Source organism: Stegostoma tigrinum, chromosome 9 (genome assembly GCF_030684315.1).
Source record: "Stegostoma tigrinum isolate sSteTig4 chromosome 9, sSteTig4.hap1, whole genome shotgun sequence".
Classification (NCBI taxonomy): Eukaryota; Metazoa; Chordata; class Chondrichthyes; order Orectolobiformes; family Stegostomatidae; genus Stegostoma; species Stegostoma tigrinum.
Genome location: NC_081362.1, coordinates 46,548,841 through 46,574,691, shown reverse-complemented (window position 1 = coordinate 46,574,691; position 25,851 = coordinate 46,548,841). Strand labels below are relative to the sequence as shown.

The 25,851-nt window shown below is 43.6% G+C and overlaps 1 protein-coding gene across 13 annotated transcripts in view; it reads right to left on the bottom strand.

Annotated features, from left to right (window-relative positions):
- Positions 1-25,851, bottom strand: part of LOC125454694 (girdin-like) — a 322,453-nt gene that overhangs the window by 211,429 nt on the left and 85,173 nt on the right. For all 13 annotated transcript variants that reach the window (XM_048535750.1, XM_048535754.1, XM_048535755.1 and 10 more), the window contains exon 8: positions 15,909-16,075. In XM_048535750.1, the coding sequence (XP_048391707.1) occupies positions 15,909-16,075 (167 nt within the window). The remainder of the gene's footprint in view (positions 1-15,908; positions 16,076-25,851) is intronic.

Sequence of the window (25,851 nt, the reverse complement as noted above, 5' to 3'; positions counted from 1 at the left end):
CAACATGCTACATCCCCATTTGGCAGGTCAACACACCATGAAAGCCAAAATTGATACAGGAGCTAGTCCAAACAGTAACACTACGCATCCTAGAAGACATGTACACCAACAAGTGGTGCTCCATCAGACAGTCACATTGCAGTGCTAACATGCTTGGATTTCCAAAATCTTCTGCCTGGTAGATAACAATGGTCCCGATGTAGTAGGAACAACAGTATGCATAGATCCTAGCATCGTAGCTATTCATTTGATTCATAATGATACAGCAGACTAAACTTGACACAACTGAATCAACCAATGATCTCAAACATTGACCATCTTAACACAATTGATGATTCTAATTTAAGTTTCACACAACACTACATCAAGGACAAGTCAAACCCATTCACTGATTCTCGAGTGCATACCTAGGAGAAGCTTCAAGTGGAACTGAATGAGATACAGCCAGTTGATATCATTCAGAAGGTTGATCATCCTGCAGACTGGTTAGGTCCATCGCATGAATTTTAAAAAGAAAGATGGCACCATAAAAACCAAGTCTAGATCTAAGGTCGCACAATCTCTCTCATAAAACATCAGTGCTGTAAAAACTAAATACTAAGTTTTCCAGCACCAGGTTACTTTTTTTATTTTTATAAACTAAATGCAAAGCATGGCCACTAGTCCATCCATCTCGCAGAAAGGTCCCAAGAACTCAACATTTTTGAACACCATTGGACAACACTATTTCCAACAGTTATCATTTAGATCAGCAGTTGGCCAAGACACATTTCAAAAGCAAACAGACAGGATTATGTACCTGGTTGTGTTTACATTGCTGACAATATCACAATCATGGGTCAGAGAAAGGCAGAGCATGACCATAAATATCACCTATTGATGGAAGCAACACAATAACATGCAGCATCAGTTTAAATGTCAGCCAGATAAATGTTTTCAGGTCAATTCACTCTGCTCACACAGTCTGAACCAATCCAGACAACAAGAGGATGTTAAACAAACACCCAGCATACAGAATAAGGCTCTGTGATGTTACCCTCAGATTTTACAACTTCCTTTTGCCATATATTCCGAATGTTGTGGAAAAGGCATCTCTGCCGAGTGATTTGCTCAAGAAGGATGACTCAATAGGTGCAGCAACTCAACCATCAACCCTCTCAAGCAAGACACCAACAAAATCTTGCCTACTGCAAATCAGCACAACCAAGACAATTTTGTAAATAAATGCAAAGCAATAAGACCTAGATGCCTGTCTTCTGCAAGACAGAAACCTATTGATTTTGGTTCGAAAAAGTGTTTCATTATAGGCAAGCCAACTATTTCAGCAGAGTATAACAGTCTACTCTGGTATTTGGCATGTTGCAGTTTCACACCATTCAGCAACAAATTCATTTTTCTTAAAAAACAGACCATAAGCCACCTGAAATGATCTGCTGTAGACTGCTAGACAGCACCATCACCTCAATAGCATTTATTTCTGAAGATGCAAGGATATGACTTTGAAGTCAGATACAAGCTAGACACCAGAATAATTACATCTGATGTACTGAGCAGACTTCCTAACCCACACAAAGATCAAAATGTCCCTCCTGGTCTACATATGTGGTTGCACTAGATGACTATATTGAAGACATTCTCAAGGAAGCTCTGTTACACTAGAGCCGTGCATTTGCTAATTCAATCATTGAATTGAATCATTGATCATTACACCAAATATAATCAACTAAAAGACGTGCAAAATACTCTTGTCCAAGAGTAGCCTAACAGTACTAAGAAATTGCTGAGAATATTCTTCATTTCTGCACAGCTAAAATGACCTTAGTACATCATGGCAAGTCATTTTCAAGGGCAAACAAAACCGAATTCTAAAAGCACTTAACAACTATGTTACATTAAAGCCACATGGGTACTAAATGTACAAGAATGTTAGCATTCAGATCTGTGTACTGGCCAGGGATGAATCAGTCAGGATATCCAGCAACCCAATGTGAAACATGCCAAATGAACTAACTCCAGCAATGGAGGGAGCCTCTACATCTACATGATGCTCTGTTCATTTGCTTCACGAAAATAGAAGGTGACGATGGAAATTACACCTTTGTGAGAGGTTTCAGCCCCTAATTGTCCATTGTCTGATGACTTAGCAACAGAATGAGTGCAACGATCACCAAAATACTACCATTTTCACCCTATACCATGCACTGGAATGGATAGTATCTGACGACATCTGACTATAGATCAGTGGCAAACCATTCTAAGGTAAGTGCACTAAGTGAGGAATAACCTATATAGCAATAATATCCCACTATCTATGCTCAAATGGTCTAACAATGTATGGCATGTACAATCAAATCTATGTTCTCATGCGTGGAGCACAACAATGTTGGCATTGCACTGCTACATTTTTTTTGCGCAGCACAACTCATGATTGGATGGTAAGTGAAACTGACTGCCTGACAGTAAGACCCAAGTACTTCAACAGGAAAATGAAAGAGATCCACATCTAGCAAGCAGGTAGAGGACTATAAGTACCGAAGAGGGTGTGAAACAGAAATCTAGTCACAACTGCCTGGATACTAACAAAGCTTTCCAAGATATGCAACCAGCCCAAGCTGTATGTTACTAAGGGAGGTGCTACATTGCACAGGAACAGAAACCATCTCAAAATGAAATGGCATGGTCATCAGGCATGCACAGAATGATAAATAAAACTCTGACAATGATTGCATTGGCTGATAGTGAGACGTTAATGGGTTAACATGCCACAATTTTTTATGCTCCTTATCTCCTCATACAGGGGTATGTGAACAGTGTCTCAACTTCCTGACTGAATAGGATTGGGTGTGAAACATCCGTAAACAGAAAAAGCATTAAGCTCTGTAATCTTTAAGGCTCTACCCACACTGCCGCCTACCCCTGTTTCTGCTGAAATGGCCAGGTCACTGACTTTGATCAAGCCAGGCAGTTCTCACCACTTGAAATAGCATCCTGTTCTTATCATACACTTGACGATCAAAGTTGTATCCTGTTCTCAGATGTAGTAACTGTTTTATGTATCTGCCAATTCCAAGGGTATAAAGGGTGGGGACTGTCCCCCGTTCAGGGAGAATCGCTCACTATATTCAGCACTCTATGCTGGCTTGCATACAGCAATCCTCTGCAGCTTGTACTTGCTTAATAATAAAGGTTTGTGTTTTTGTAACCAGATCATCAAGTCTGTGAGGTTTTCTGAAAAATGAACCTAACAAAAGCAACCAGTGATGATTCGAGGATGACAGCCAAGAGCAGTTAAAATCTCATCCAAACACAAATTTCTCACGAGCTGAATACATTATTTGCAAAAAAGGGTTTTTCTTCCTGAATTTTTGGGAGGGTGGGCATAGATTTGAACAAGAGGTCACAAACTCAAAATAAGAGGCATGCTGTTCAGGACTGAGCCGAGGAGTCATCTTTTAAATTCTCTGCCTCAGGGCTAAGGAGGCTCAGTAATTCAGCATGGTCCAGACTTAGATTAGTCAATTTCTAAAAATTAAAATATCACAGGATATGGAATAAATATAGGAAAATGACAAATAACGTTAAAGATCAAGTATGATTTCATTGAAAAGCAAAGCAGACATGACAGGTTAATATGGCCCGTTCTTGCTCCTAGAGTGTAGACTGGTGAGGCACTTTTAAAACCATAAGACAATAAGGCAGAAGTAGGCCACTCGGTCCACGACGTCTGCTCCATCACTTGGTGAGATAATGACTGACCTGATAATCTTCAACTCTACTTTCCATCCTTTTCCTTAACTTTCTATTCCTTTACTGATTACAAGTCTATCTCAGTCTTGAATATAATTAACAATCCAGTTTCTACAGCCATCTGAGGTAAAGAATTCCACAGATACCCTCACAGAAGAAATTTCTCCTCATCTATGTTTTGTATGGATGACTCCTTATTCGGAGATTATCCCCTCTGGTCCTGAACTCAAATTAACTAAGTTAAAATTTGTCTCATTTAGTGGACAGGACATATGCTGATTTTTCCATTTTGACAAACAGTTGTAATGTAGAAGCTGAACTGAAACTGCTTCTCTGAAAATGCAGTTATTTCTGAAGCAGAAGTCACCTGCTTAGCTCTATCGCTTGCTGCTTGACACACAAGCAGTCCTGTTTGATAGATTCACCAGGCTGACACTTTTAGATATGCCTGGTGCTGCTCCTTGCATACCCTCCTGCACTCTCCATCGAACTAGGGTTGATTCCCTGGCCTGACAGCAATGGTTGATTGGGAGATACCCAGGCCATGCGATTACAGATTGTGCTGGAGTACAATTCTGTTGCTGCGGATGGCACACAGTGCCTCATGGTTGCCCAGTCGAGTTGCTAGATCTGTTCGGAGATTGTTCTGTTTTGCAGTGACAGCACCACCCAACACAATGGAGGTTATTCTCAATGTGAAGGCGGGACTTCATCTCCACAAGGGCTGTGCAGTGGTCACTCTTAATGATACAATCATGTACAGAAGCATTCACAGATCGGTAAGGATGAGGGCAAGTATGTTTTGACCTCTTGTTGGTTCTCTCACCACCTGCTGCAGAACCAGCTTAGCAGCTATGCCCTTTAGGATCCGACCAACTTGTTCAGTAATACTGCTGCCAAGCCACACTTGGTGGTGGACACTAAAATCCCCCAGCACAGCACATTTTGTGCACTTGCCATCCTCAGTGCTTTCTCCAAGTCTTGTTCAAGATGAGGACGTACTGATTCAGCAGCCAAGACAGACAAGTACATGGTAACCAGCAGGATGTCTAACCAAAAGTCATGAGACCTCATGGGGTCCAGTGTCAATGCCAAAGACTCCAAGGATATCTCCCTTCCAACTGTATGCCAGTGTCCTGCCACCTCTGCAGGTCTGTCCTGCTGGTGGGACAGGACATATCCAGGCATGGTGATAGTGGTGTTCAGGACATTTCCTGTTAAGGTATGACTCCTGGAGTACGACTACATTGAGCTTTTGCTTGGCTTGTCTGCAAGGCAGCTGTCCCAATTCTGGCACTAGCCCCTAGATGTAAATCAAGTGGACTTTATAGGGCTGACGGGGCTGTTTCTGCCATTGTCTTTTCTGGTGGTACCTAGGTCGATACCAGATCGTTTTATTTGAGAAGTTGTAGCGATTGGTACAACTCACGTTCATCACTTTCCTCACTCACACTCTTAACCTCCACCTGCAATCCCCAAGTCTTTAATAAATCCATTTCTCTCCCGCTCTCTGGCCATTCTCCCAGTGTGACCTTCATCTGCACTTCAAGTCTTCAGGATACGCACGTAAACAGATTAGGTGGAAAACGGATTTAGCCGATCACCAGACCATCTAATACACTAAGTCCTGCTCTTATCCAACAAAACTGTTCACTATTCCTGAATTGCAAAAGATAATCTTCTGTGGCTGTTTTCTTTACACTCCTCTCCCATCTCCTCGACTTTCAGGTCCAACAATAAGTGCAGATGATTTTGTAACTTCCTTCATCCCAACTGGCCAAACTTCTCTAAAGTTCGCATCTTCTCTTGTGGCACTCATTTCTTCCCACGGTTGCTCTATGCTCATTTGTCCACAAGACCCATCTTTTCCTCCCTTGTTCTTATTCCTAATAAATTGTTTACGGAACACTTGAATGAAAGAGACAAAAAACAGCAGATGCTAGAATCCAAGGTAGATAAATAGTAGACTGGAAGAACACAGCAAGCCAGGTAGCATCTGGAGGATCTCATCTTTATGGGAACATCCTGGTCGAGTAGATCAACAAACAGAATTTAGTCAAGTGATAGAACAGCAAACAGGCAGTTAACATGGCCTTTAAGAAGGTCCTAACAGATAAAATAAATCAGGAATACCATAATTAATAGTCAAATAAAAAAGAAAACAGTGGCTGACAAAATAGATCAAGCTTTTTAGGAAATGAACAGGGAAAGGAAGATTTTGATTAAATGGTGGTGTAGTGTAACAAGGTGAGATGCTTAAAGAAGGAATTCAAAATGGTGTTATGCTCAAAGACTGACAGCTGGTTGGATGTTCAATTGGTAATTCAAGGGAGGACTGGCAGTGACCCGAACAACTAGAGAGAAATTGTGAAATAAAGAGAAACTAAAAGTGAACTGGCTCTGATTGGGCAGACGGCAGTTTTGCTTTCAAAGTTGCTGGACTGGGAAGCTGTCTTTAGGTTTTGCTCTCTCCAGTTATCAACTTCTGAAAAACGAATCCCAGCCAATAAGAACTAAGTAGAAGTCTCAAGGGTCTGCAGAAGCCATTTGCATTAACCGATGACTTCAGAATTCAAATAATATACACAGTCCTACATGCCTGTAATACCAAAGACTTTCATGAAGGCCTGATATTCATCACTGAAACACCAGTTATTGAATTGGCAAATCTTTAATTTATCCATTAACTTGGTCTGTAGTTAAGTGGAAAGTTGATACAAGAGTGGATTTAGATAATAATTAATTATCTTGTTAATCATTTGTATCCTGCTGAAGTTATATTCTTAATAATAAATTGTTCATTTTTGTTTACGTAATAAACTTGGTGTCCAAGGCTGTTATTTGCAAAGTTTTGGTTAGGAACAACTGAGCAATTTTGAGGGTCACTGAATGTTTTCATTCCATTGTTGCAAATCCAGTGATTTTAAAAGGCTGATTTGGCTTGTTATACCTGTGTTGTTACAAATGCTACGAATGTGATTCTTCTAAAAGAGAAACCAGTGTGTTCAATTGACAAGACATCTTCAGAAATGGCTTCTCACTTCACACATCAGAGTATGATCCATGTCTCAAAAAGCATAAAAAATAGGGAAAACTTGAATTGCCAAATATTGCTCTTCAGGAAACTTTGGCTCCCAGGCAGGGTGCTAAAATTGCTGGAAATTGATGCAATATAGAAAAACGCTCAACCGTTCAGAACATAGGACAACAAATAAACAGAAGAACTCAAGAATCATGGGACTCAAAAATAAAAAACAAAAATCAATGCAGGATTGTGCCGGTTTCACATAGAACAATCACGTGAAGTCGACCAGCATGTTATCAACCTCTTACAAGTTCTGAGAAAAGAATCCTAGACATAAGAAGCATCTCTGACCAAAAGAAAGAGTCTGTCAGGAGAACAACTTGCAAGGCAAAGGTGTACAAGGGAGCAGGCATTAAGTGAGTGCAAGTGTGAGGCCTTTGCTTGAAAGATTTCGGTGCGAGGGAACTGAGCAGGAGTGCAGGTTGGGGCTTTTTTAAAAAAATTAATTGTACTTTGTTTTCTGTCTAGACAGAAAACAGTTAGGGCAGTGACATGCTCCTCTTGCAGGATGTGGGGGATCAGGGAGACTTCCAGTGTCCCTGCTAGCTACGCCTGTGAGAAGTGCACCCAGCTGCAGCTCCTGACAGGCTGTTAGGGAACTGGAGATGGAGCTGGATGCACTCAGGATCATCAGGGGTACAGAGGGCATCATTGGTAAGAACTACAGTGATGGCCTCACTGCTAAGGTGCAGGCTGCAGGGAGCTGGGTGAACACGAGCAGAGGTCAAAGGGGGAAAGGCAGGTAGCACAGGGGTCCCCTGTAGCTGTTCCCTCAATACAGGTATACCACTTTGGATACCGCTGGCAAGACAGGGACGACCTTTCACTAGCTACCAGCAGCTGCAGCAATCAGATCAGTAGCACTGTGACCAGCTCTGAGGCTCAGGGGGAACAGATGTAGTCAGTGATATTGATTTGAGGTCTATCAGGAGGGGGAACGGACAGGAGATTCTGTCTTCACAGAAGAGACACCAAGACGGTGTGTTGCTTCCTGGGTGCCAGGGTCAAGAATGTCTGAGTAGTTGCAGAACATTCTGAAGGGGCGGGGGGGGGGGGGGAAGAGGATGAATAGCCAGAGGTCATTGCACACATCAGTACAAATGACACAGGTAAACAAAGAGATGGGGTCTTGCAAAATGAGTATTGGGAATTAGGTAAGAAGTTAAAAAGCAGGACCAAGGATAGTGATGTCCAGATTACTCCCAGTGCCACATGTCAATGGAGGATTGAAAGAGAAAGATAGGCCAGGTGCATGTGTGGCTGAGGAAAAGGTGTAGGGGGCAGGATTTTCAGTTCTTGGATCATTCATTGGGATCTCTTCACAGGTAGAGGTGACCTGTGTAAAAGGGATTGGTTGCACTTGAACTGGAGGAGATCCGATATCCTTGCGGGGAACTTTGTTAGTGTTATGCAGTAAGGTTTAACCTAGTTTGGCAGGGGATTGGGACTCCTAAGCGTGGGCATCAAGAAGTCAGATGAAAATACATCAACCATAGAAAGCAACTTTACTATTCAAGACAGCCAGACGCACAGTAAAATGGTGGGAAAAACCTGGTTTAAAGCGGATTTGTGTCAACACACAAGGCCTGACTGGTGAGGCAGATAAGCTCAGAGCATGGACTGGCTCTGGGGACTGGGATATTAAAGCCATAACAGAAGCATGGCTGAGAGAATGGCAGGACTGGCAGCTCAATGTTTCCAGGATACAGAAGCTACAGGCAAGAGTAGAAGTAAGCAAAGGGGGGGGTGGAGGGAGGACTGCTCTTTTAATAAGTGAGGGCATAACACTGCTTAGACAGAATAATCTTAAGGGGTCACCAAATGAGGCCATTTGATTGGAACTCAAACAAGGAGGGGATGGTCACTGTTGGGATTGCATTATAGCCAAATAGCCAGCGGCTACTGGAGGAGCAGATGTGTACAGAGATTGTAGATACCTGCAGGAATAATGCAGCAGCATGCATTGAAGATTTTACTTTCCACTTTATTGACTAGGCTACCCACAGTGTAAAGAGCCTGGACAGGATGGAATTTGTCAAATGTGTCCAAGAAAGTTTCCCACATCAACATGCAGAGAGCTCCGCTCGGGAGGGTGCAACGCCGGACCTCCTCTTAGGAAAGGAGGTCAGGCAAGTGACTGGAGTGTCAGAGAGTACTTTGGGTCCAGTGACCATAACTCTTGGTTTCAACAGTTATCTAAAAAGACAGGACAGGTCCACAGGTTAAGATACTAAATTGTAGCAGGTTGAAATTGGAGGCCTTTAGGCAGGATCTAGCAGCAGACAATTAGGTGGGCCTATTTAAAGGAAAGCGAACAACTGGCGAATGGAAGGCTTTTTAAAAAAGTGTGATATCAAAAGTCTAGGGACAGTGTGTCCCTGATATGGTGAAGGGAAAATCTGGCAGATTCAGGGATTCCTGGCTGACGAGTGATATTGAAGCTCTAGTCATGAATAAGGCGGCACACGTTGGGTTTAAGTTATTGGAATCAAGTGAATCCGTAGATAACTAAGTGTAGGAGCACACTTGAGGGAAACCAGAAGAGCAAAAAAAGGCACGAGATAGACCTGGCCATTGAGGTTACAAATAATTTCAAGAGGTTCCATAGCGAATTAAGAGTAAAAGGATAGCTTGGGAGAGAATAGATCCCTTAAAGATCAGCGTGGCCATCTGTGTGTGGAGATTTTTAATGAATATTTCTCCTCAGTGTTTACGGAGGAGAGAATCATGGATGCTAAGGGAAGAAGAAAAACAAATGGAAGACGTTTTGGATTGCATACGTACTACCAATGAGGTGGTGTTTGTGGCCTTAGATCACATAAAGGTGGATAAATCCCTTGGGCCTTATCAAGTCCATCCTCGGATGTTGTGGGAGGCTAGGGAAGAAATTGCAGAGATTTTTGCTTCACCTTTATCCACTGGAGTAGTTCTGGAAGACTAGAGGGTGGCTAATGTTGTTCTGTTGTTAAAAAGAAAAGTAGCAAAGACAAGCCAGGGAACAACAGGCCAGTGAGCCTGACATCAGTGTTAAGCAAGTTATTGGAAAGGATACGGAGGGACAGGATCAACCAACATTTGGAGAGTCAAGGTCTGATTACGGACAGTCAGCATGGATTTGTGGGTGTGAAGTCATGTCTGGCAAATCTTTGAGTTTTTCAAAGAGGTAACCAAGAGGATAGATGGCGGTAGAGCAGGGCAGTGGATGTTATCTAAATGGACTTTAAGGCCTTTGACAAAGTCCTGCACAGCAGACCAGTCATGAAGTTTAGGTTGGATGGGATCCAGGAGAAGTAGCTAATTGGATTCATAATGGTTTGATGGTAGGAAGCCGAAGGTGATGGTTGAAGGTTGTTTCTCGGACTGGAGGCCTGTGACTACTGGTGTGCCACAGGGCTTGGTGCTGGGACCTTTGTTATTTACATAAATGATCTGGATGTGAAAGTACAAGGTATGATTAGTAAGTTTGCGGATGATACAAAATTAGGAGGTATAGTTGATGGCGAAGGTGGTTATCAAAAATTAGAGCGAAACTTGATCAGATGGGGAAAGTGGCTCAGGATTGGCAAATGCAATTAAATACATATGACAGAGGTGTGGCACTGTGCAAAGTCAAACCAAGATAGGTCATACACAGCAAATGGTAAGGTGTTTAGGAGTGTTGTGGAACAGAGGGACCTAGGAGTACAAGTACATAGTTGGTTAAAAGCAGCATTGCAGGTGGACAGGGTGGTGAAGGAGGCATTTGGCATGCTGGCCTTCATCAGTTGAGGCACTGAGTATAGGAGTTTGGACGTGATGTTCCAGCTGTATGAGTTGTTGGGGAGGCCTCACTTGGAGGATTGTGTACAATTTTGGTCAATGTTATAGGAAAAACAGTTAAATCATCTTTGCACACTCTTTCTAGTTTACAAGGATGTTGCCAGGACTAACAGGCCTGAATTATAGGGAGAGGTTGGCTAGGACAGGATTTTATTTCTGGGAACGTAGGAGTTTGAAGAGTGACCTTACTGAGGTCATGAGGGACATAGACAGGACAAATGTATGTGTCTTTTTCCTATGGATGGGAAATTGAAAACTAGAGGGCATAGGTTTGAGATGAGAGGAAAAAGACTTCAAAAAGCTGAGGGGCAACTTCGTCATGCACAGAGTGTGATGCGTATTTGGAATGGGCTGCCAGAGACAAAGTGGCTTATGCAGGTGCAATAGCAAGATTTAAAAAACATTTGGATAAGTACATGGATGGGAAGGTTTTAGAGAGATATGGTCCAAATGCAGGCATTTAGAACAAGCTGAGTGGGCACTATGGTTAATCATGAACCAGTTTGGGCCGAAGGGCCCATTTCCATGCTGACCATGGAATTCTATGACTCGGACTTTAATTTCTTCCCAAACCATTGTTTCTAGAAGTTCACCACTTCAAAAGGTTTAGCTGACTGACCTGTAGTTGCTGGGCTGCAAGAGCACACAAAACCAAAATGAGGTAGATCTTTCCATGCCCAAGTCCATCACCTCCACTTTTTTGTCTTTTCTCTATAATCTGATTCCCTCACCTGATTAAAAATCTGGTGTCTCAATCTTGAATATACCTAGTGATCCAGCATCTATAAATTATCTGCATTAAAATAAGAGAGGCCCAGTAATTCACTAGCTCAAAAAAATTCCTCCTAATCTCTGTCATAACTCGGTGAATCCTAATTCTTGGTTTGTTTTCTTGTGTTAAAATGTCCCACAAGAGGAAATAACCTCTCAACATCTATCCTGTCAAGCTACAAAGAATATTATATGGTTAAATAAAGGTCACATCTCGTTCTTCCAAACTCCAATGGAGTACAAATCTTATCTACTCAATGTATCCTCATAATCCCTCTATTCCTGGGATCAAATTGGTAAACTTCCCCTAGAGTGCATCCAATATATGTACATCTTTCTGTAAACAAGGGGATCAAAACTATTCAGTATTCTAGTTCCTTTTACAGCTGTAACATTTTTTATATTGCATTCCCTTTGAAACAGAAACCAACATTTGATTTGCCTTCCCTATTACCTGCTAAACATGGAACACAACTAGCCAGCAATAATACTAAAACCTTGTCAGGGCCCAAAGCTTTTGCAGTATCAAGTGCCTCCAACTGTTTCTTGATATAACATGGAGTGAATAGAACTGAGTACAGCTGAGTACTGGCATCAGTGACGCTGGGGACTTCTGAAGACGACTGAGTGGATATCCACTTGGCACGTCTGGCTGAAGATTGTTGCAAGTCTTCAGCCTTATCTTTTGTACCAATATGCTGGGCATTTGGGGAGACGACTCCTCCAGTGAGGTGTTTAATTGCCCACGAGCATTCATAATTGAATGAGGCAAGACTACAGAGCTTAGATCTGACCTCTTGGTTGCAGGATCACTTAGCTTTCTCAATCACTTACAAGTAGTCCTGTTTGATAGATTTACTACATTGACACCTCTTTTAGATATGCTTGGTGCTGCTCCTGGCCTACCCTCCTACACTATCCAGTTATTCAGGGTTAATCCCTTGGCTTGATGGCAATGGTTGAGTAAGAGATATGCCAAGCCATGAGGTTGCAGATTGTGCTGGAGCACAATTCTGCTGCTGTCCATTGCCCACAGTGCCTCATGGATGCCCAATCTCGAGTCACTGTTTGTTCAAAATCTGTCCAGCGATAGTGTTACATAACACTAAGGCAGGATATTCTTCAATGCGAAGGCAGGACTTTATCTCTGTGAAGAGGCCACCCACATCCATGCTGTCATGGGCAGATGCATCTGCAGCCAACAGACTGAGTACAAGGTCAAGTATGTTTTTCCCCTTTGTTGCTTCCCTCATCATGTGCTGCAAAGGAAGTTTCCCAACTACATCTTTTAGGATCAGCTCAAATCAGTCATGCTCCTGCTGAGCCATTCTTGGTGGTGAACATTAAAACCCATCACTCAGAGGGCACTCTCCACCCCTGCTACCTACAGTGCTTCCTCCAAGTGGTGTTCAACAGGGAGGAGTACAGGTTCATCAGCTGAGGAGGACACTATGCAGTAATTACGAGACTTCCTTGCCCATGTTTAACATGAAGCCTATTTGCTGTTTTTCAATATTCGTACACCCTGTCTGTTTCTGGGTATCAGTATAAACAGCTGTTCTGCAATGTTGTCATATTGTTTGCTTTGGAGGCTTTTGTTCCAGTTTCCGTCTCTTCCCACTGCCCCAACCCCAATTAGCTTACAGCCCAGTATCCTGATTTGGCAGGACACCGATTCCAGCAAAGGACAATTGAAGCCCATGCCAACAGAACAGCTCTCTTTTACCTCAGCACTGATGTGCCTGTCTCACAAACTGAAACATATTCCATTAATTCCAGTCTTCGAGCCACATACTTATCTGATTGACTTTACTCATATGCTAGTTTTCCCATGGCTTAGGTAGTAATCCTGGGAACATTATCTTGGAGGTTCTGCCTTTCAATTTAACAAGTGAATATTCAATTTCCTTGAGCAGAACTTCTTGTCTAGTCCTAGTTCCTCTCCAATCCAAGGAAATGTACAGGGGATCCCCGGTTTACGAGCATCTGTCTGACGAAAGCTTGTACTTACAAACACAATCCCATAAGAAGCGTAATATTAAAGGTCCAAATATGAATGGCTATTTTATGATATTCTGGCTTTTGTGCAAACAGACTTGTGAACAGATTCCAGAGTGGAACCCATTTGCAACTTAGGGAATGCCTGTGTTTTCAAAAGTAATTCTGCACAGTCAATACAAGTGGTGACTGCCTGAGTGAGTCAGACAAAAACTGAGTATTTCTTGAAATTCTGTCCAATATGACAACTTGGGCAGCGCTTGAAGCAACACTTACTGTTGTAAAAGTAAAAGTTACTGAAGTAAAATCACCAGAGTAAGAGAAGAATGGGAGAAGATAAAAGGCAACAATGGAGGAGCCTACCTGCAGTGAAATGAGTAGTGGAGTGACGACATAAATCACACATGATAGGACAGCAGAGAAAGCAACTGATTGGTGACGGGTTGGTGCATATTTCTAGTCTCAAATATAAAAGTAAGGTTTATACCTTTGCATCCATACACAACAATGCACACAGGAAAAAAAGTTGTCATTTTAACATCAATATTGCAGGGTACACGATCTATTGACAAATATACTCATTCATTAAAAATAGATCTCAACAAATATTGACTGCTTTTGCAATGCTTGAAAGGTCTTGACAGTACAGCTCATGATTTCTTAACACACTGGCACTTCTTGACAGGTTGGAGAGTTTCAAGGGTTTAATGCAGCTTTGGCGCACAATTTTCAGAGTTAACAATCCCAAAAAGGGCATAAGACAAAACCCTAAGTCACCCAAAGACCCCCTAACCCATCAACAAAAGAGAGCTGATGCCCCCTCATTTCCCCTTCATCTCTGTCTTAAAGATTCTTGACTGCCATTCCCTGGGATGTTCTGGGATCATATGCACAAAGGAACTTTGGCACTTCAAAGCCATAACCTGGCTATCCAAAAGAAATGCATTGAGAACAATTATGCTCTTACTTGGTCTAATCTCCATTTGGTGTTCTAAACAGCAGGATCTCCAAAATCCAGTTTGTGTGGAGCCAAAGGATAATGTAAATGGCAATCTACCTCCATAAGCATAGCCTGTGCTAAATCGGACCTCTCTCACCCTACTTCAAAGTTGTTTGCTTAAGAGGCAGAATTTAGGATTTTAACATCTTCCATTATTTTCATCATGGCAGAGTGTATTCATTGTGGCAGAAACTTAGACCTAATTTTTTTATTTGCAAATCAAGATACCATAAAGACAAAAGGGAAAGTTGATAGGAAAAAAGTTCAGCAACCATATCCATTAGATCACTTTGAAAATTACATGAAAATAAATGACTAGGAGTCTGGTGAGAAAGAAGAGTGGGTGAAGTATCTCATCATCCCAATTTTGCTAGCTTTATTCTACCTACTTATCCATGATCAGATATGCAGTCAACACCATACCACATTTAAGTGTCATCTGAAATACCACTTGAGATACAGTCAATATTGAGCTTCTAACCTGCTTCTAAAAAAGGTGCCACGAGGAACAACTTCCAGTATTGAAACAAAAAGTACACTCAGCACCCTGTACAACTCACTCGACCTGTTCCAAGCACTAATGTGTTTAGCCTGAAGGCTTACAAAATTGAGTTTAAGTTTAAGCAGAGCATGAAATAAAGTGCTGCATGTGAACAAGAAAGAGAATAAAGGCAGGAGAGCGATATGAAAACAAACTACTGAGCATAATCATTGGAGACCATTTGAGATGTAATGATGATAATGGAAGAGTACACTAACAGCATCAGTGTAAGAAAGCTTTTGAGCAATTGAGTCTACAGATTACTTTATGCTATTTCTACAGTGAGTTTCCTTGTTTGGAATACTATACACAATGAGAGTAATTCACTCAGTTTCAATAATACTTGCATCTAGATGATTCCATGAAGGTCTTAACTGATAAGGTTGCTTTAGATCTGTCACCATTTATATTAGTAATTATGATTGCAGCATGCCTAAGACCAAGGGAAGGTCTTCATTATGCAATACAAGACACCCAACCCATCAAATATTTTTTATGCAAAAGTAGGCACTACAAAAGTGACAGGAACAATCAAAAAAAGGTAGAACAAGATCCAAGGCTAGTTCACTATCTAGCAAAAAGGGAGTACAGTTGACATAAATCTTGGGAGATTCTCCTTAGTATTCTGCAGTCAACACCTTGATTACTCCTGAAGCTGGAAAAACCATCTAGAAGGAGCACTGATACATCCTAGAAGATTCATGCTTTTCACAAATCATGAAGGAAAGCATCAAGCCTTTAATGAAAAAGGCAAGTTGTCTCTGCTACAGATTAATTTCACTGTCGTACTTTCTTTCTTGTTCTTATCCTCACACTTTTTTATAAAATATAAGTAGTAGAACTAAAAGTTGGTCCCATTGAGTGCCAGAGTTATGAATGCATAATAGACATGAGCACTGAAATGATCGTTGAAATCAGGGAAGCTTAATTCTGATCTATGTACTTACATTTCTTGCCTGATCCGTCTGAGTTTCGCTTTTGTGTCTGCCAGTTCAACAGACAAATGCTGTCGGGTCTCAGTACGCTGCATGCCTGGGGATCCAGTAGGTGACTGAGTTATTCCGTGGACTGGAGACTGATTGCTGTCACGTTCTTGTGCAAGATGTAACATGATCTACAAACAATTATGCGTAGCTGCATTTAATTTTATTGCACTCGATACACAGTCCATATCACGTTTATTTCTTCTTGACATTTTGATTTCAGGGAAGATAATTAGGTAAGCCACATTTTCAGTTGTGTTTAAAACACCTTACAGTTGAAAAATATTTCTAGAGATCAATGATACATAATATCACAAATGTGTAGTTAAAAATAACAGATTTTGTTAGAAACTGTAACCTACTTTACAAATGAACACAAAGCAAGCTAATAACATGGTTCCCAAGTCATCTGATTATTTGGTAGGCTGAACTGCAATTGGAACCGGACAATACACTCAAGAAGGATCATAAAAAAGAGATACTTGAAATTAACTAAACATTCCAGGGATAAATGGAACTCATTGACAATGGCCTTCTCGGAAGTGAGCTGCATTTTCTACCCCAATAAAATCTGAAAGAATGGCAGCCATTCAAGTTTATAGCTCAGACAGCAAAAAAAGTGAACAACCATGGCTAAAAGACAACAGGTGGGAGTATGCTCCAGCTCTTAACTAACAATATATAACATGAAAGCATAATTTGACAGAATGAAACAGCAACCATTTTTAAGTTTTTAAACTATGTAAACATCAGTCTGGGAACTGCCATTTCATCCATAGTTCTCAAAAAAAAATACGAGCACAGCTCCAACTACTACTCTTCTCTCAACTGTGAGCAACATATGAGATTAGGTTTTCACTAACATCAGGAGTTACAAAGGAAGGGCACAAGAAATCTTCCCTGTTCTGCTGAAAATGCATCCAGGTATTATTCAACTGTCGTGCCAGCAGAACCAGTAAGTAAAAGGGGCATTTGTTCCTTTTCTGAAGTTGCTGTACTATTGGATTGAGTATACAAAGGCAAAGTCTGACTCTTCAATTATACGGCTGAATTTCACCAATCAACAGAAGTGTCATTTTTGGAGAGATTCACGAAGAGCTTTTCTCTAATGAGTCTTAGTGAGTATTCTCTCACCTTCCCAAATTTGCCTTATTATCTATGCTCCAGCCCTACGACAACCTGCTGATTCTATTTCTTCAGATACCATGCCAACTTTAAAGGCTAGCCATGAACCCAGTCAAATACTTGCAATCCATAGCTAACTTTATATACAAACACAAACATAGGATATGGGAGCAGAAGTAGGCCACTCAGATTATCTTGAACATTGCCAGGCCTAAAATAAAATGCAAAACATTGCATTATATAGGTAATGGTGGATTTTATTGGAACTCCATTCTAAATTTCAGGACAATAGTTTGACAAATTTGTTGAAAGCAAGAAATCTGAACAGACAAATCAGCACAAGATACCTTTGGCAAATTGAAAGCTGTACTAAGTACTGTACTGGTTTTAATAGCATCAATCTATGATAAGGCATTTAAACTGGTAAGAAGAATTCAAAAAACTGTTTTGTTGGAACTTAATGATCAAGCAAGATGATTCAGGCTCTTTATCAAGAGCAAACATAGCTGAAAACAAATGTTGAGACCAAAATAGGTTTGTTTTGAAAATGAGTTTTATGGAGACTGACATGCCCAGCTGGGAGGACTCCTTACCAGCACCTTGCTCAGGTTAAGAGTCCAAGTCTGTGCTGAGGCTAGTAGTTCATGACATTGCTGAGAAGAAAGAAAAGAAGAAAAGAAAACGAAGAAGAGAGGAAAAACAAAGAAATAGCCTGAGCAGATGAGCTCTGGTGAAGCAGCCTACTGCCATTTTGCATCAGACCTTTGCCAATACAAGACATTGCTGCTTAGTATTAATAGTAACAGGCTTATGCATAGTGTTACAAGAGATTCTAGAGGCAGCCAGTACCTCAAGTGAATTACTATTCACGTAGCCAATAGAGGGGAACATGGGAGTGGCAGGTGGACTTAAATTTGGATAAATGTAAGGTATTGCATTTTGGTGAAACAAACAAGGGCAGGATTTATACAATTAAAAGTAAGGCCTTAAGAAGTGTTGTAGAACAAGGAAAGACCTTGGAGTTCAGGTACACAACTGTTTGTAATTTGCATCACAAATAGGCAGGGTCATTTAAGAAGGCATTCATTGCTCAGACTTTTCAGTACAGGAGTTGGGACGTCATGATGAGATTGTACAGGACGTTGGTAAGACCTCTTCTGGAAGACTGTATGTTCTGGCCTCCTTTTTATGGGAAGGATATTATTAAATTGGAGAGGGTTCAGGAAAGATTTAGCAAGATGTTGCTAGGAACAGTTACAAAGAGAGTTATAAAAATAAGCTGGGACGTCTTTCACTGCAACATGTGAAATTGAGGAGTGACCTTAGAGGTTAAGGTCATGACAGGCATAGATAATGTGAATAAACAAGGGTGGAGGAGTTCAAAACTCAGCAATAGTTCAAAACTATTTTTAAGGCGATAGGAGAAACTTTTATAAAGGACACAAGGAGCAACTTTTTTTTTAAAAGCACAGACTGGTTCAAGTTTAGATTGAACTGCAAGAGGAGGTAGTGGATGCAGGTACACTTACATCATTTAAAAGACGCTTTGATAAGTACACAAATAGGAAAAGGTTTAGACAGATATGGGTCAACGCAAGAAAGCGAGACTAGTTATGTTTGGGAATATTGTTGCCGTGGACTAATTGTCTGAAAAGTCTGTTTCCAAGCTGTATGATTCTAGAAAGTAAAAAGTGGACTATTAACAAGATCAGGAACTGGCAATTGGTTCCAGCAAGTCTGGGACAGACCCTACATTCAAGCAAATGGAGGACGCTGAATGGTAACACAGGCCCTGAGGAAAGACGGTCACAGCCTCAGAGTAGGGCCAGAGTTGACGCTGTTTTTTGAAATGTACTTTCTGAAAAGAGGTGTCTTGTCTGCTGATGACAAAGCATGAGGATTTGAAAGCTCCTTGCCAAACCTCACCTCCCAGGTTTCTGAAGCCCAGAGAATAGAAAGTTGATTTAGAAGTATTACTACCTTTACCTGAGGGAACTGAAAAGGTCACCCAAAGCAACGTCTCCAGAAAAACAACCAAGAATCCACATTTATGCCTGTCAAACAACACATTGGGAAAAACATTTAAGAAAATGCTCAGCTTTATTATTTTACCTCCTTGATCCCTTAACTGTGTTTGCCTGTCTTGTGTGAATTAGGACTGAAAACAAACATTTCAAATTTAAAGCATATACATGTATTAGATTACTCTGCTGTTTAATTTTTCTGCTGAAATTGCATGTTTTACAAGTTGTTAAATCTTCTGTTTAAGGTACAAAACTGGTGTCTGGAATTAATCATCAGCCAAGTCTGGGATTGGTTATTCAAAAGTCTGGTTAATTAGAAGAATAACTATTGAAGGTTTAATTTTACTGTACTACAAATAAAGAGGGAGCATGCTACGTGTCTCTGCATAACATTTAATCGAAAAGATACAAAAATAAAATGTCTGCAAGATAATAAAATGTGAGGCTGGATGAACACAGCAGGCCAAGCAGCATCTCAGGAGCACAAAAGCTGACGTTTCGGGCCTAGACCCTTCATCAGAGAGGGGGATGGGGTGAGGGAACTGGAATAAATAGGGAGAGAGGGGGAGGCGGACCGAAGATGGAGAGTAAAGAAGATAGGTGGAGAGGGTGTAGGTGGGGAGGTAGGGAGGGGATAGGTCAGTCCAGGGAAGACGGACAGGTCAAGGAGGTGGGATGAGGTTAGTAGGTAGCTGGGGGTGCGGCTTGGGGTGGGAGGAAGGGATGGGTGAGAGGAAGAACCGGTTAGGGAGGCAGAGACAGGTTGGACTGGTTTTGGGATGCAGTGGGTAGAGGGGAAGAGCTGGGCTGGTTGTGTGGTGCAGTGGGGGGAGGGGATGAACTGGGCTGGTTGAGGGATGCAGTGGGGGAAGGGGAGATTTTGAAACTGGTGAAGTCCACATTGATACCATATGGCTGCAGGGTTCCCAGGCGGAATATGAGTTGCTGTTCCTGCAACCTTCGGGTGGCATCATTGTGGCAGTGCAGGAGGCCCATGATGGACATGTCATCAAGAGAATGGGAGGGGGAGTGGAAATGGTTTGCGACTGGGAGGTGCAGTTGTTTGTTGCGAACTGAGCGGAGGTGTTCTGCAAAGCGGTCCCCAAGCCTCCGCTTGGTTTCCCCAATGTAGAGAAAGCCGCACCGGGTACAGTGGATGCAGTATACCACATTGGCAGATGTGCAGGTGAACCTCTGCTTAATGTGGAATGTCATCTTGGGGCCTGGGATGGGGGTGAGGGAGGAGGTGTGGGGACAAGTGTAGCATTTCCTGCGGTTGCAGGGGAAGGTGCCGGGTGTGGTGGGGTTGGAGGGCAGTGTGGAGCGAACAAGGGAGTCACGGAGAGAGTGGTCTCTCCGGAAAGCAGACAGGGGTGGGGATGGAAAAATGTCTTGGGTGGTGGGGTCGGATTGTAAATGGCGGAAGTGTCGGAGGATAATGCGTTGTATCCGGAGGTTGGTAGGGTGGTGTGTGAGAACGAGGGGGATCCTCTTGGGGCGGTTGTGGCGGGGGCGGGGTGTGAGGGATGTGTCGCGGGAAATGCGGGAGACGCGGTCAAGGGCGTTCTCAATCACCGTGGGGGGGAAGTTGCGGTCCTTAAAGAACTTGGACATCTGGGATGTGCGGGAGTGGAATGTCTTATCGTGGGAGCAGATGCGGCGGAGGCGGAGGAATTGGGAATAGGGGATGGAATTTTTGCAGGAGGGTGGGTGGGAGGAGGTGTATTCTAGGTAGCTGTGGGAGTCGGTGGGCTTGTAATGGACATCAGTTACAAGCTGATTGCCTGAGATGGAGACTGAGAGGTCCAGGAAGGTGAGGGATGTGCTGGAGATGGCCCAGGTGAACTGAAGGTTGGGGTGGAAGGTGTTGGTGAAGTGGATGAACTGTTCGAGCTCCTCTGGGGAGCAAGAGGCGGCGCCGATACAGTCATCAATGTACCGGAGGAAGAGGTGGGGTTTGGGGCCTGTGTAGGTGCGGAAGATGGACTGTTCCACGTAACCTACAAAGAGGCAGGCATAGCTGGGGCCCATGCGGGTGCCCATGGCCACCCCCTTAGTCTGTAGGAAGTGGGAGGAGTCAAAAGAGAAGTTGTTGAGTGTGAGGACGAGTTCCGCTAGGCGGATGAGAGTGTCGGTGGAGGGGGCCTGGTCGGGCCTGCGGGACAGGAAGAAGCGGAGGGCCTTGAGGCCATCTCCATGCGGAATGCAGGTGTACAGGGACTGGACGTCCATGGTGAATATGAGGTGTTGGGGGCCAGGGAATTGGAAGTCCTGGAGGAGGTGGAGGGCGTGGGTGGTGTCACGGACATAGGTGGGGAGTTCCTGGACCAAAGGGGAGAAAATGGAGTCCAGATAGGTGGAGATGAGTTCGGTGGGGCAGGAGCAGGCTGAGACGATGGGTCGACCAGGGCAGGCAGGTTTGTGGATTTTGGGAAGGAGATAGAAACGGGCCGTGCGGGGTTGGGGAACAATGAGGTTGGAGGCTGTGGGTGGGAGGTCCCCTGAGGTGATGAGGTCATGAATGGTGTTGGAGATGATGGTTTGGTGCTCGGGTGTGGGGTCATGATCGAGGAGGCGGTAGGAGGTGGTGTCGGAGAGTTGGCGTCTGGCCTCGGCGATGTAGAGGTCAGTACGCCATACTACCACTGCGCCACCCTTGTCTGCGGGTTTGATGGATCCACCTCCTCCAGGACTTCCAATTCCCTGGCCCCCAACACCTCATATTCACCATGGACGTCCAGTCCCTGTACACCTGCATTCCGCATGGAGATGGCCTCAAGGCCCTCCGCTTCTTCCTGTCCCGCAGGCCCGACCAGGCCCCCTCCACCGACACTCTCATCCGCCTAGCGGAACTCGTCCTCACACTCAACAACTTCTCTTTTGACTCCTCCCACTTCCTACAGACTAAGGGGGTGGCCATGGGCACCCGCATGGGCCCCAGCTATGCCTGCCTCTTTGTAGGTTACGTGGAACAGTCCATCTTCCGCACCTACACAGGCCCCAAACCCCACCTCTTCCTCCGGTACATTGATGACTGTATCGGCGCCGCCTCTTGCTCCCCAGAGGAGCTCGAACAGTTCATCCACTTCACCAACACCTTCCACCCCAACCTTCAGTTCACCTGGGCCATCTCCAGCACATCCCTCACCTTCCTGGACCTCTCAGTCTCCATCTCAGGCAATCAGCTTGTAACCGATGTCCATTACAAGCCCACCGACTCCCACAGCTACCTAGAATACACCTCCTCCCACCCACCCTCCTGCAAAAATTCCATCCCCTATTCCCAATTCCTCCGCCTCCGCCGCATCTGCTCCCACGATAAGACATTCCACTCCCGCACATCCCAGATGTCCAAGTTCTTTAAGGACCGCAACTTCCCCCCCACGGTGATTGAGAACGCCCTTGACCGCGTCTCCCGCATTTCCCGCGACACATCCCTCACACCCCGCCCCCGCCACAACCGCCCCAAGAGGATCCCCCTCGTTCTCACACACCACCCTACCAACCTCCGGATACAACGCATTATCCTCCGACACTTCCGCCATTTACAATCCGACCCCACCACCCAAGACATTTTTCCATCCCCACCCCTGTCTGCTTTCCGGAGAGACCACTCTCTCCGTGACTCCCTTGTTCGCTCCACACTGCCCTCCAACCCCACCACACCCGGCACCTTCCCCTGCAACCGCAGGAAATGCTACACTTGTCCCCACACCTCCTCCCTCACCCCCATCCCAGGCCCCAAGATGACATTCCACATTAAGCAGAGGTTCACCTGCACATCTGCCAATGTGGTATACTGCATCCACTGTACCCGGTGCGGCTTTCTCTACATTGGGGAAACCAAGCGGAGGCTTGGGGACCGCTTTGCAGAACACCTCCGCTCAGTTCGCAACAAACAACTGCACCTCCCAGTCGCAAACCATTTCCACTCCCCCTCCCATTCTCTTGATGACATGTCCATCATGGGCCTCCTGCACTGCCACAATGATGCCACCCGAAGGTTGCAGGAACAGCAACTCATATTCCGCCTGGGAACCCTGCAGCCATATGGTATCAATGTGGACTTCACCAGTTTCAAAATCTCCCCTTCCCCCACTGCATCCCTCAACCAGCCCAGTTCATCCCCTCCCCCCACTGCACCACACAACCAGCCCAGCTCTTCCCCTCTACCCACTGCATCCCAAAACCAGTCCAACCTGTCTCTGCCTCCCTAACCGGTTCTTCCTCTCACCCATCCCTTCCTCCCACCCCAAGCCGCACCCCCAGCTACCTACTAACCTCATCCCACCTCCTTGACCTGTCCGTCTTCCCTGGACTGACCTATCCCCTCCCTACCTCCCCACCTACACCCTCTCCACCTATCTTCTTTACTCTCCATCTTCGGTCCGCCTCCCCCTCTCTCCCTATTTATTCCAGTTCCCTCACCCCATCCCCCTCTCTGATGAAGGGTCTAGGCCCGAAACGTCAGCTTTTGTGCTCCTGAGATGCTGCTTGGCCTGCTGTGTTCATCCAGCCTCACATTTTATTATCTTGGAATCTCCAGCATCTGCAGTTCCCATTATCTCTAAAATGTCTGCAAGTTAGGTGTAAAAACTGAAGGTGCAATTTTTTTGAGTGTATCAAAGTGTTAAGGGTAAGGGGAATACAACAAAGTGATTTAAGAAAATGGTGATGGAGTGGCCTGTTTTATCAAGGACAATCACAGTGGAAAAGGTCAAGAAGCTAACTGCAGGTCAGTATCATTAAGCGCAGGCTATTATCCTGTGGCTTAGACTAAGCACTCAACTTAAACTGGACATTTGGTAATCAAGCAAATGGTTTCAGATCTGATTTATGAAGGGTCCCAACCCAAAATGTCAACTTTCCTGCTCCTCTCATGCTGTCTGACCTGCTGAAATCCTCCAGCTCCACAGTGTTATCTGACTCCAGTATCTGCAGCTCTTAATATGTCTGAAAGGTTTGACAGCAACAAGGTCCTGTCAAACCTATCAAGGTTGACCCCTGAAAGGATACAGTACAGCAGGCAGTGAAGATAAACTCCAAATTCATGCTTACACTGTCTGGGTAATGATGACTGTGAAGATATCTGGCATTAAAAGGGAGAAGAAAATCTTGCCCATTCAACGCGATCATGGTGGATATTAGACTTCGATTCCATGTCCCCCCAAGACACACAATCTTCCCATTTCAGCTTCATATTCAAAGCTGATGTATCCACAACCTTCTGAAGGTGGAGAATTCCTAAAATTATGAAGCCCAAAAGAAGAAATTTCTCCTCATCTCAATCATAAACAATCTTTTCTTTTCTAGAAATTGTTGCACCTTGATCTAGATTCCCCAGTCAGGGAAAACAATTCCTGGCTCTAATACTTGGACTGTATATTGTCACCTCAAGAACCTGGAGAAGTACCAGCTAACACTGTTGGAAACAGCTGAGAAGATACGAGTACTAACATCAATATCCTTAAAGAACCAACAGCACCAGCATCAAGGCCATTATCATCTGAAACCAAATCTGATGGGCCGGCCACAGGCTTAGGGTGTCCAAATTCTGAATAGCAAAACAAATCTCCTTCACCTAGCTGAAGAAAGGCACTTGAATAAGAGGACAACAAAAGGATGCATTTCAGAAACTCCCTGAAGGCTACCCTCAAGAAATGCAACATAGATGTCAACGTGTGGGAGATCCTTGTTCAGGAGGAACTGACTTGGAGGAACATTCTGTATGAAGAGTCTCAATTCTTTGAGAACACCTACCTGCAGGAGGAAGTAGAGAAAATGAAATGGAGAAAGGTACGCCAGCAATCTCAAGGCCATGGACCAACTCCACCTCCCAGAAACATCTGCCAAAAGTGTAGTTGGAGATGCTGCTCTAGGATCAACTCATCAGCCAGATGAGAACCCACAGAACCAATGACTAGGGATGCAGAATTTTCTAAGTGGACTAGCAAGTGATTACTGATGACTCATTATAAACGTGGTTTGTACAGAGGGAGTTATAGCAATGATTGTAGCTGAACTGGAGTCAAAGGGTTGTATATAAATGGAGCTTCAGTCGCCAATAAAGAGTGGACTGATTTGTGGCAAGTCACCAGTGACAAATGTCTTCTGCCAGCCAATAATTATGGCTCTGGATCTCAAGTAGCTGAACAACTTTGGGATATGAACAAAGCATGAAGGCGGCTTCGGACCACCATCCACTTAGGAATGCTCTCTTTCCCTGTTGCCTGTAGTAAAGAGCAGTTAAATCCTGAAGAAAACCAGTTTATCTTTCCTCCAGCAGTTGCTATAAGCTGTGATTTTTAATTGAAAAGTCAGAGACCTTTTATAGGTGAACTAGACATACTACGCCTCTTGCAAACCAAATGTAAACAAACATTGAGGATAACAGGGGAAGCATTGTTCTGATCAACACGAGTCAAAAATCACCTTGGCAATCCTTGTGAATGACTAGTGAACTGGTTTTCTAGTTTACCTCTGCTCATAACCCATTTTATACACATTACACAAAAAAAAACACTTACTTATAGGCAACATGCAGCTCAGGTTCCAGTAAGTTTTCACTCTGTGTTGTTCAATATTTAGCCATCAAGTTTTTCAAAGCAATAATAATCGGGAACACCAAAGTAGTCTTGTTCAACTGTTGTAAAAATCCTCAGCCACTAAACAATTATTTGCATCCGTAATAGTTTAATCAAGCTATATCCAGCAATGAACAAAGTATCCCATTTGATGCCGAACAGAAGTTAAAAATG